Genomic DNA, 12,401 nt, shown 5'->3' with positions numbered 1-12,401 from the left:
CCTCCACGGTAACGAAACTCAACACACACGTCTGGAGTGTGGTCATTTAACATCCTATATACTTCAATGGGATGGCCGTGACTAAATGGCTCAATAGCGCCCCCTTGAATATTTCAAAATTGAACCTCAGACTTCCCCATTGACATAGAAGAATGAAATTCGGTAGGTTTATGTATCATCTCCAGACGCACAAAAACGCCATTTGGACCCATACCCTAAGACCAACAGGAAGTCGGCCATCTTGGGAAAAATTCTCAATTTTGGTGAGTGTTTTGGTCATTTCCAGGCCTCATATTTGAACGCACTAGTCCTAGAGATTTCATCCCATCCACTTCAAATTCACACAGAGTCATCTTGAGACATTGGAGATGACAAGTTATCAAAAGCTTTTTTATGACTTCTTCCTGTTGGGCGTGGCTGTGCAAACAATTTCGATGCTTCGCCATAAAGCAGGAAGTCCTTATAACTCCTACAGACATTGTCCCGTCTACACCAAATTGATCACACATGTAGAGGGTCCCGCCCTGAACACATCTATGCATCAATACTGCTTCAAATACACAGCGCCACCTACTGGACACAGGCAGTCAGCCTCACATGACAAACATTATCCTATTTACATGAAATTTATAGGATGTGTTCTCCACATCACACACTGCAACATGACATATAATTGGTGGGTGATCTCTAGCGCCACCTAGTGGACACATGCAATGTAACTTAGCCCCATCACACAACATTCATTACAAGCCCGGGTGCCAAGACGTCTACGTACCCGTTGTGTCTGCATGTGACTGCAGCATGCACCGGCATGCGCGTACAAGGCGGTGCATGGGGGCGCGAGGGCCCGTTCATCACTGCTTGCAGTTTTAATTATTATTATTTTTTTTCTCTCCCGATGACGGCCTTTTTGCCCCCCTGAACGTGCCTTAAAAGTCACCAAAGTTTGCACGCAAGCCAGACCCGGCGAAAATTTTGATATTTTATGGTTTGCAGAAATGGGCGTGCCAAAATGGCTCTCTAGCGCCCCCTACAAAATCAATAAAAGCGAGCCCCTCGTGACAGATTGACATAGAGAAACGAAACTTGGTACACATGTTCAACATGTCAAGACGCACCAAAAAGTCTCTTGGACACATACCCTAACACCAACAGGAAGTCGGCCATTTTGAATCAAAATATTGATTTTAATGCTGAATCTGGCATCATATTTGAGCGAACTAGTCCTAGAGATTTCATCCCATCCACTTCAAATTCACACAGAGTAATCTTGAGACATTGGAGATGAAAATTTATCAAAAGCTTTTTCCCCCGTCATTCCTGGTTGCCGTGGTGACGCGGCGAATTTCGATGCTTCGCCATGAAATTTCAAACCCTCATAACTTGACTCCACATGGTCTCAGCTTTTCCAAATTTCAGATGCTTGTTCAGGGTCCTGGACTGAACACATGTACAGTCTCATATTTAGTGACAGCCATAGCGCCACCTACTGGCAACAGGAAGTCACTTGCGTCATTTGTTCATTAATTATTCCCATAATCTTAAGTATTTCCACCTGAAATTGACTCAGCTGAGACATAAGACCTTGGTGATGCTACATTCTGCAACTCATGACCCATCATCAAATACTGTTGCCATGACAACGCATTCAACGCCATGAAAATACGATTACAGTTTTCAGAGGCAAAGGATGCCTTCACGGTAACGAAACTCAACACACACGTCTGGAGTGGGGTCATTTAACATCATATATATTTCAATGGGATGGGCGTGACTAAACGGCTCAATAGCGCCCCCTTGAATATTTCAAAATTGAACCTCAGCCTTCCCGATTGACATAGAAGAATGAAATTCGGTAGGTTTATGTATCATCTCAAGACGCACAAAAATGCCATTTGGACCTATACCCTAAGTCCAACAGGAAGTCGGCCTTCTTGGGAAAAATGCTCAATTTTGGTGAAGTTTTTGGTCATTTCCAGGTCTCATAGTTGAATGAACTAGTCCTAGAGATTTCATCCCATCCACTTCAAATTCGCTCAGAAACATCTTGAGACATTGGAGATGACAAGTTATCAAAAGCTTTTTCGTCCATCATTCCTGGTTGCCGTGGTGATGTGGCGCATTTCGATGTCTCGCCATGAAATTTCAAACCCTCATAACTTGACTCCACATGCTCTGAGCTTTTCCAAATTTAATATGCTTGTTCAGCGTCCTGGTCTGAACACATGTATAGTCTCATATTTAGTGACAGTCATAGCGCCACCTACTGGCAACAGGAAGTCACTTGCGTCATTCTTGGAGTAATTACTCCCATAATCTTAAGTATTTACACCTGAAATTAACTCAGCTGAGACATAAGACCTTGGTGATGCTACATCCTCCGACTGAGCCACAGCCCGACATGGGTGGGGGCGCGAGGGCCCGTTCATCACTGCTTGCAGTTTTAATTATTATTATTATTATTATTATTATTATTATCATTATTATTATTATTATTATTATTATTATTATTATTATTATTATTATCATTATCATTATTATTATTTTGTTAGCCCACACAGTAGTAGCAAAGTCACAACAAACTGTATATCTAAACCTCGGACCTGTACTTCAGACCAGCAGTGAAGGAAATATGATCCGCCGTAAACACGGTCCATTTTATTTTGAAAATTAACCCGGTGTTTTATTTTGTATTTTGTACACGATTTCCTGTCCCGCACGATCTGCTCTGTGCTGATTTGATGCGGCGTGCTCCCACGTCCGGCAAAAATAGAAGTTGACACATTGACTAAAATAGAGCGTTTTTCTTAAATATTACTCATATATTTAAGCACGTTGAATAAGTGGACGGAGACTTGTTAGACCATAACTCACAGGTTCAAGTTGCTCCACTGTCACCTCTCTCTCTCTCTCTCTCTCTCTCTCTGTGTGTGACCGAGCGGAGCCGCAACGGATAAAGAAGCAGCAGCTCAACACACACAACCCAACACCCACAACAAGAAATGGGTACAGTTTTTGTACCGCCGTTTTTGTTTTGTTTTTTACATCCCTAACATGAATTTATTAATGTTATTCAAAACAAACAAATAAACGCACACACACACACACACACACACACACACACACACACACACACACACACACACACACACACACACACAGAGGGCACTTCTTAATGCTTTGTTACAAAAGAGTAGTAGCTGCGTAATCTAATATAGGCTAATACAGTACAACAGATCTGCCACAAGTACCACATTTAGGAAGCATAGATATACATTTTCAGTATTTGTTAAACTTATTGGAAATGTGAAAATTGTACACCATGTTTATAACTGAGTTTGTGCTTGGTGGTGGTGTACTGGGGAGCATTGTATTAAAACATGCTCCTAAAATGCTATTAATGGACACCATCATATGAGTCACTCCAAGTTAAGGTCCACCATGTTACATTAAAAAACTAGATTTGAGGAGCAGCAATATGCAGGATATATGCAGGGTTCAACACAGCAACATCCCACAGGACCTACAGGACAGACCCAAAGCTTTGGCACTGAGCTCACTGCTGTTGTGTTCACTATTGCTGTTGACATCAGCAGATGAGGCAGTATGTGATGTTTCTTTTTCATTAGAAAGACATGAAAATCACTCATCTTTCGGCGAAATTCGCCGTTTTGAAACCAAAATAGATGTCCTACGTGAATCATGCAGATCCGATGAGAATTTTTTTTTTTTTTTTTTTTTGGGGGGGGGTCAAGTGGCCTCCGTCACTTGGTGTTTTTTTTTTATGTGAGTAAACCATAGACTGTATAAAAGAAATGGACGTAACATCCGTGACATCACCCATTGGTTTGTGGACTGCTGCTCGGAAGCCAATAGTATCCAATCTAGGCAGCGCCATCTTGAAAATTTCAGGTGCATGCTGGGAAAAAATGAACACGGATTCTACTTATATGGGCATGAGGCGGAGTCATGTACGAACGTATGGGCGGGACCAACGGCGGAGCGGGGACGCTGCGATTGGTTGCGAGGGCTGGATCTCAAGGACATTGGTCAATCAACCTGTCAATTACAACGTAGCCACGTAGCCTGCTTTATCGTCAAATATAAAATCAGGGAGGCCAAAATTTCACAAATTAACATCATACTGCATTGAAGAAGGCTTTAAACTAGCGATTGAGACCATAAACACATTTTGAAAACGTTTACTGAGGTTAGAAATCAAGTGAGAAGTTGGTGAATTCTCCATTGACTTGTATAGAGCCGGACGTCTTTTTAAACACAAAAAGGTCGCCCCCTGGTGGACTTTTGATAGAATGCAGCTCTAAATTACTTCCGCATTGGCTTCTTTTCAGAGGACTGGAACTCCCCGCCTGGAGTAGACCTCATTAATACCATAGATAGACGATTAATACACGCACCTATTGTCACCCACTTTGTCGTCGGTCACATGTCCTCATTGGCTTTGGAGACATGTGCTGCCTCATCCTAAGCACTGATTGGCTGGTGTGTGTGGTGTCGTATGAAACAGTCACGTGTCCCACAGATGCACGCAGGAGTCAGGAAATGACGTAAACGGACCGCATATGGTTTGTTATTTGTGTTATTACGTTACGTGTTGGACTAAATACATGGACATATTGAGGAAAGTATTCCGGTTTTATGGAAACGGATTTCATATTTCACAAGAATGGATACTTGGCGAGCTGTACAGAAAGTCCTGAGTCATAAGATGATCGTTGTGGATAAAGGGAAGACTTTGAAGGTATGTAGCATTATAGCTGTTTTTACTTTAGCTAAGTGGCTAGCCGAGCTAACCGCTAATACTATTACGGCTGTGAGCAACCATATAAGTCGTGAGTGGTCTTGAATGAATCAGGACAATCTAAGCTTTCCAACAATGTATGGCATGAATATATATGTTTAAGGGTTGGTGTTTAAAACATTCAGAAGAACTTGTGGCTACCTCCCAACTTCCGGTCCGTCCCGTAGGCGGAACAGCGTGTTTTACGTGTCTGCAGTTCCGATCCTTCATGTTGGCTGAAACAGACAAGTCACCCTCAAACATGCTGAAAACCAGATTGAAGTTTGGCCAGTGCAGTTAGTCTTCCCTAATGTTTATGTGGCTTTGAGGATGTTCCTCACGTTGCCGGTGACAAACTGTGAGGGGGAGAGCTCATTTTCTCATTTGGGGAGAATCAAAAATGAGCCTGAAGTCCTTTTTATCATTACTGGAAATAGAGTCTGAACCTGTCAGAGACCTGGACTTTAGAGATGTTGTGGAGGAGTTTGCTAGGAGAAAGGTCATTGCATAAGGGAACTACTCCAATGTGTGTGTGTGTGTGTGTGTGTGTGTGTGTGTGTGTGTGTGTGTGTGTGTGTTGTTAATGTGCATTGTGTTTTTTTTATGACTCTGAAAACATTTGTTGTTGGGATGTTTGATATTGTGGAGATTCTAAAAACAGGTTGTTTGCTATTCTTTGAAGTGTTTCTGCATATCTGAGTGTAGACTGTTTTGATAATACACACACACACACACACACACACACACATTCACTGCATGTGCTGAGAGTCTGGTGTTGAACAGTCAGTGTGAATCCTGTGCAAGTACAGGAGTTTCCAACAACTACTACATCCACACTTGTGCACTAGTAAACTAGTTGTCTGTTGTATTGGTGTGTGTGTGTGTGTGTGTGTGTGTGTGTGTGTGTGTGTTTAACCATTTCCATATAAATGGGATAAAGATGTGGTTTTCAAGCAGAAATTTACATTGAACATGTTTCTTTTAATCTTTGCACTTTCATCAAACTGTACTGTCCTCCGTCTGTCCGTCTTCTGCCGCTTATACGGGGTCGGGTTGTAGTTCTGCTTGAATTTCCTCTCAAAATGCATCAGATTGATGATTTCAAGCCCTAACCTCCCTAGAGGGGTCGTATCCTTCTCACCTTTTTCACCCATGACCCGTTTTCATGTCTGGTAGATGTAGTTGATATGATATTCTGATGAACTCTTGTCTCTCAGCTACAGGAACAGGGTCTGGACTCTGGCTGTGAAGACAACCGACTCCAGCCTCTCGATGCTGAAGCAGTATGTGATGAGGAGGGACAAGGAGCAGCAGCACTCCTCCTCCTCTGCTGCCAGGCTGAAATGCAGTGCTTCTTCACAGCACGAAGGTATAAATGTAGGTTTCAATCACATGTTCAGCTTTGTTTGGCAAATGATATTGTGAGAGAATTCCAAAAAGAAAAATAACAGACATTAATGAACTAACACAACAGTATAAACTTTTCTGAAATCATTTATTGTGCTTAATGAATCTAACAATTAACAGTGCTTTCTTTTTCTTACATTACAAAAGCATTTATAACTGTAACATGTATTCTCAACATTTCAATCACACATAGGATAAATATGAAGCTGCACTATGAACATGTCGCTACATTTGATAAACAACATAGTAAAAGTATGTCATAATAACAAAAGCCTCAAATAATACTCTGTTGTTAACGCAGGTTTTGCTTTCTCTTCCATGTTGCCTCAAAAATCTAAAGTCTCTGGTAATGGTACTCATGGTTTACTGGGTTCAATTCCCTGCAGAGTCCTTTCTTATTGTTGTGGCAACAACATGAGGTCCAATATTATTCTCCTTCAATTTACTGTATCCAACAACTATCGCTAACTTTCATAACACTGGTTTCTACTTCATGTAATAACAACATGATCTATTTATGCTGTTGAAAAGGAAAACATTTATATAATAGCACAAAATAGATGCAATACTATCTAATGATTATTGTGTTTATACACGTATGTTTCTTTGTTCTATTTTCAGTCAACAGTTCCAGTTTCTTCTATCTACATGTGTATTATATGGAAAACAAACAGTAAACAAAACAGTACATATTTACAAGAGCTTTTACTATTCTCCTTTCACTACTACGTCATTTACTAAGAGCGCACACTGTACTGCAGTTAAACTCCCTTACTACCCCTGAAGCATTTCTGCGATTACCTTCTGTCCTAGATTAACACTGAACTAGTATGGTAACGATTCTTCGGTGTCTCACTTGTCTCTAGAAGTCCCGCTTTTCATCGCCATTGTCGATTTGTCCGTCTCAGATGTGAATTCTGACTTTGTGCTCCAGAGTTGACATAATCACCTAAAACAAACCAAGAGCACAGATCAGTATGCAGAGTCATTTACAGTCTGTCCATCTCATGTGACTGCTCATTACGAGATAGTCAGAGACATCTATCCCATTTAGATCAGGACTGTCATGACTCTAAACAGCTAATGATAACAGCCTGCTAAAATTTGCAGATTCATGTACACATTCACAAATATCCACATTTAAAAATCCGTTTACACATTCTGAATAAAGACAGTTTTGTACTAAAATGATGAAGCGTGAAACTGTGAAAAGAACATTTGTTGGTTTTATTTTGTAAATGATTTTCCCTTAAATTATGTAACTGTTCCATTTCAGACTGCTCCATGTTAAGGTTTATACTTTACCGTTTTCAGGGTCTTCAGAGCCTCTGATTGATTCATAGATACTAACATCACCTGTGAGCAACAAGTTAAAATCAATAGATTAATAATTTTAATGGTACAATAGCAATCAAATATGACCTTTTACAAAAACAAAAATGCTCTGTTTTTGAAATATGGTGTAGATAAGTGCAAAGACAGAGAATCTTAAAGATTTTTTTAACCTTTACTGTATTTGTAGACTGTAATAGAAATGTTAGGGTTACAGTTAAAGTAAATATAAAATAACTCAATTAATCAGGATTACTTTGAAGACTGACCGTGGAGAAGAGAATTGTAGATGTGATCTTGAGTTTCATTCAGGTTGACCATGTGATGTGTGGCAGAGTCCTGATTGGTGCTCTCAGACTGGATTGGTCTAAAACATTTAGCAAATACAATGAATTTAATAAGATACATTGAAGTTACTGCTGTTACGTTCATAATGAAAGAGAGGAGAGTTTTGTACCAACCTGACAGAGTGAGAATCTGTGAAAAGGAGATTTGTTGTTACATGGTTTTGTTTTATAAATTATTTTTCTGTTATTCCACATCATGACATCAGAATATAACTTTGTATTTGAATAATTAAATCATAAAACATTTAACATCAGAATGAAAATGTCTCACCTTTGGATCGTTTGTAGAGATACAACAGGATCAGGAGAATAATAAATACAACTCCACAAACCAGCCCAACAATTAATGGTACAAGAGATGAAGAGTTTTCAGGCCTGGACACTGCTGCAAGAGATAATAAATTATAAATATTAATACATTTAATTAATTAACCTCTATAACACTTTCCTTAAACTAAATTTACATAGTCTTTAAGCAATATTTGACTGATCATTCATTTACATTTGTATTTTTATTAAGATATTTTGTTTAATTATTAAATATCATCATGTACAGCATTTTAAAATTAAGTAATCTTACACAATCCAGCATGTGAAATCAGATTAAACTAAACCTGTAAAGTATTTGACTACATTTCTACAGCTCTCTTAACAATAAAACGTGAATTTAAAAAAACTAAATGAATGAATGGTTTTAATCCTACTCACCCTGAACTGACACCCAACTGTGTGATGATTTTTTTCCTGAGTATTTACACTTGTAGAAACCTTCGTCTGACTTTGACACTGCAGAGATATTCAGCTCTCTTCTGGTATCACTTTGGATAAGTTTGTCATTTTGATAGAAAAACACGTTGGAAAGTAATTCTCCTGTCCTCAGTTTGCAGCCAAGAGTAACAGACTGTCCCTCAGTCACAGGATGCACAGGGCTCACCAGGATAATATCTGCATCTGTAAAACAGTCAAAGAATAAGAAGTTTCAGTCAGAGACCAGCTGGTGGCCTTTAGAACAAGGTGACATAAAACTATAAGAAGAGATCACACATATACCTTTATTTTTCTCCAACTAATATATCTCACAGAATCAGTGTAGCTGAACAAAGACCCAACATTTCAGCTTTATTACATAACTGTAAATATAGCTATGGCTAGTTAGCTCTAGAGCTAACAGGTACACATGAAAGAAACAGTGGATGGCTACTGTCACAAAAACACCTCTGACTAAATCAGCATTTTAATTTTATCATCAAAGATTAAGAAAGGAAACATCTCTGACACTACTCAAAATATATGTAATGAAAACATACTCTGTATAGTGATGTTGACGGCATTACTGAACTCTCCTGATGCAGACTCACACCAGTACACTGCATCACTCTGCTGATAACTGTCGATGTTGCATGTGGATTCAGTCATGGACCTCCAGTTATAACAGTCTGACCAGTGGAGATCCTCAGGAAACCTCCTCACTCTCCACTTAGTAAAGTTTCCTTCACAGCTCAGTGAGACAGAGTCAGAGGTGAAGTGCTGCACTCTGTCAGGACTCACTTTGAGAGTCACTGCTGAATGAACATCTGAAAATATAATGAAAAACCAAGAACAGAGATATTACATTTAAAAAGATCACTATACAAATATTTATCTTATTTGTACCTTTAATACTATTTATTGTTGATAATAAAAACATCTGAATCATATAATCGGTGCATCAGGTGCTGTGTTTAGGTGAAACTGAGTGTTAAGAACCTACAGAGCATATGGACTGAAAGTGGAGACGTGAAGTGTGCTACAGAGAGGTTTCAGCTGTTTTTCTGTCTCATCTGTCTGACTTTTCTCAGGTTTGTAGTTGTTTCTGTACTTTGTCCATTTACCTGGTTTTTCATTCTTATATTTTGACTCTTGTGTTTATCTGTAAGTTACCTGATGAACAGATAAAATCTCATTTAACCTCACCTGTCCAGCTGCTGTGTAAGTAAAGTAATGAGTATTGGCTGTAAAATGATCTCAAGTATCCAAAGTGTTCATTGCAAAGAGGAGAGTTCAGTTTCAATAACCAGTAAAATACTAATATCTCAGTGTTTTGGTGCTTTAATGCTTTCAGATCAACTGAATATGAAAAGAAGGAAATCCAGCTCAGTCCAGTTTGTAAAATAATTGTAAAATAATTCAACATCAACATTGTGTTTGGTGAAAAACTGAAATCTGGACTTGATGGAGAAAGGTCAAAGGTTCAACACAATCAATACCCAGATAATGACATCACAACTGCTTCTTGACAGAAAGACACAAAAACAAACAAACTCACCTCCAGACCAAACAAACCCATGTTCGCTGTAATAAGTGGAATACACTGGGTCTCCTCTTCCAGCTCTACACTTATATCTTGCTGTGTGTGTCGGTCCATGAATGATGTAGGAATCCTGTTCAGTCCCATTGATGCTACCAGGTAGCAGCTCATAGATGTAGGAGTAGTCTGATAGTTTGGGAACAGTCTTATACCAGTAAAACCTCCATCCTGCAGATGGATGTTCAACCTCACAGCTCAGAGTTACTGAGTCTCCAAGACTCAGCCATAATGGAGACACAGTGAGGACAGCTGCTGGTGGATCTGTTGGAAAGTGATTTTCTCAGAATGAAAACGTGACTTTACTCTGTTCACAGTAAATATCATTTTAAAGATCATAGTAGAAATGTGTTTAATTGTATATTTAATATTTTCAGTGTAAAATTAAATATGATCAGACTTACTATCAGATACTGTCAATTTGATGTAAGTACTCCACTCTGTTGAATTATGTTCTGCATTTTTCATTTTGCCTCTACACCTGTAGTTTCCACTGTGTTGTGAAGAAGCTTTGCTAATCATGTATCCATTGTTATTTGTAGATGTGCCCTGGGGACTCTTCCATTCATACTCCCACTCTGTGTCTCCGTCATGGATCTCACATCTCAGCATGATCGTCTCTCCTCTGTATATCTCATTCCAGTTGGGTTGCAGAGTCACAACAGCCTTATTTGGGACTGTTCATGGTTAAGAATTACCAATGAGGATACAAGAAAGACAAAAGTTAAAATTAATAACTGTAATAATGTCCTTCTTATCATAATTATGATTATAATTAGTAGTAATAGAAGTAATAATAATAATAATAATAATAATAATGATAATAATAATAATAATAATAATAATAATAATAATAATAGTAATGAAAAATACAAAAATACACAGTTAGGACACAACAAAAATATATAATTCAGAAATAAATAACATAAAAAGATTAGAAGGTACTGGACTACATCATCCATTCATTCAGGTTCTTGTTAACACATATGGTTTTCTTCCACACTTCAGACACTGTTTAAGAATTACATTTAAAGAATAAATGTTGTTTTATTCAAAAACTAATGACTTAACTCACCAGCTTCCTGAATAGTAACTTTGTTGCTGTCCTCTGTGTAGAAGACTGAGTCTCCTCTTCCTCCTCTGCAGTAGTAGATGCCTCCTTCATTAACACTTATGTCTCTGTTTGGGTTAACATTTCTTATGAGTTGAGGTGCAGAAGACTCAGAGGTTTGTCTGAACCAGTCGTATTTCCAGTCAGCAGAACCGTCCACAGAGCAGGTCAGTGTCACACTGCCTCCTACTGGTATGATGGTTTTGTCTGCTGTCAGTTTGGGTTTGGGTTTATTTGCTGGGAGAAAAACAAAAAAACAACTATAACAATTGTAATGAGATTTGAATTAGATTATTTTCCCTTCATCATATTGTTACAACAGACTTGAAACACTGACAGCTCATTTTCAGTAATTCCGTTTACACACTAACAAACAACCTCTTGTTACTGAGCTGCTCATAGGAGGCTGCATCATAGTTGGAGAGAGAAAATATTTTATGTTATCTTATTTAGATATAAAATGAATAACAGGCCATATGGAAAATAGATGACAGTTAGGACACAACTAGAAATATAAAATGTAGGAACAACAGCTAAATATAAACAGACCTTTGTAATCACATCTGTTTGTCAGATAAACAGGTTTTACTGAGGACAACAGTCCTCCAGAACACCTAAACCTAAACTCTTACAGGATTCATTTATCTCACAGAGCAGAGAGACTTGACTGTTCAACATTAGTCATTTTGGGAACAGTTTATATATATAAATAATATGTATTAATCAAATGTTGCATTATTACCATGATAAAGGATTTAATCCATGTTCAAACTTCCTTCAGAGAGCTAAGAGGTACTGGACTACATCATCCATTCATTCAGGTTCTTGTTACCACATATGGTTTTCTTCTACACTTCAGACACTGTTTAAGAATTACATTTAAAGAATAAATGTTGTTTTATTAAAAAACTAATGACTTAACTCACCAGTTTCATTAATGGTGACTGCATCACTTTCAGGTGTGATGACAACAGGGTCACTTCTCCATCCTCTGCAGGTGTAAATTCCTCCCTGTGAGATACTGAATCTGTTTGATTCACCACCGTCTGCTGTCTGAAG

The 12,401-nt window shown here is 38.5% G+C and overlaps 1 protein-coding gene across 1 annotated transcript in view; it reads right to left on the bottom strand.

Moving 5' to 3' along the window:
• Positions 1 to 7,436: 7,436 nt before the first annotated feature.
• LOC128383510 (basement membrane-specific heparan sulfate proteoglycan core protein-like) overlaps positions 7,437 to 12,401 on the bottom strand; it is a 333,871-nt gene continuing 328,906 nt past the window's right edge. The window contains exons 18-21 of the mRNA XM_053343122.1: positions 8,159 to 8,272; positions 8,002 to 8,017; positions 7,810 to 7,907; positions 7,437 to 7,564 (exon numbers count right to left, since the gene is read on the bottom strand). Of these exons, the coding sequence (XP_053199097.1) occupies positions 7,503 to 7,564; positions 7,810 to 7,907; positions 8,002 to 8,017; positions 8,159 to 8,272 (290 nt within the window). The 3' untranslated portion in view covers positions 7,437 to 7,502. The remainder of the gene's footprint in view (positions 7,565 to 7,809; positions 7,908 to 8,001; positions 8,018 to 8,158; positions 8,273 to 12,401) is intronic.

Source organism: Scomber japonicus, chromosome 22 (genome assembly GCF_027409825.1).
Source record: "Scomber japonicus isolate fScoJap1 chromosome 22, fScoJap1.pri, whole genome shotgun sequence".
In the NCBI taxonomy this organism is placed as follows: Eukaryota; Metazoa; Chordata; class Actinopteri; order Scombriformes; family Scombridae; genus Scomber; species Scomber japonicus.
The sequence above is the reverse complement of the archived record's forward strand: the minus strand, read 5'-3'. Positions and strand labels throughout refer to the sequence as shown.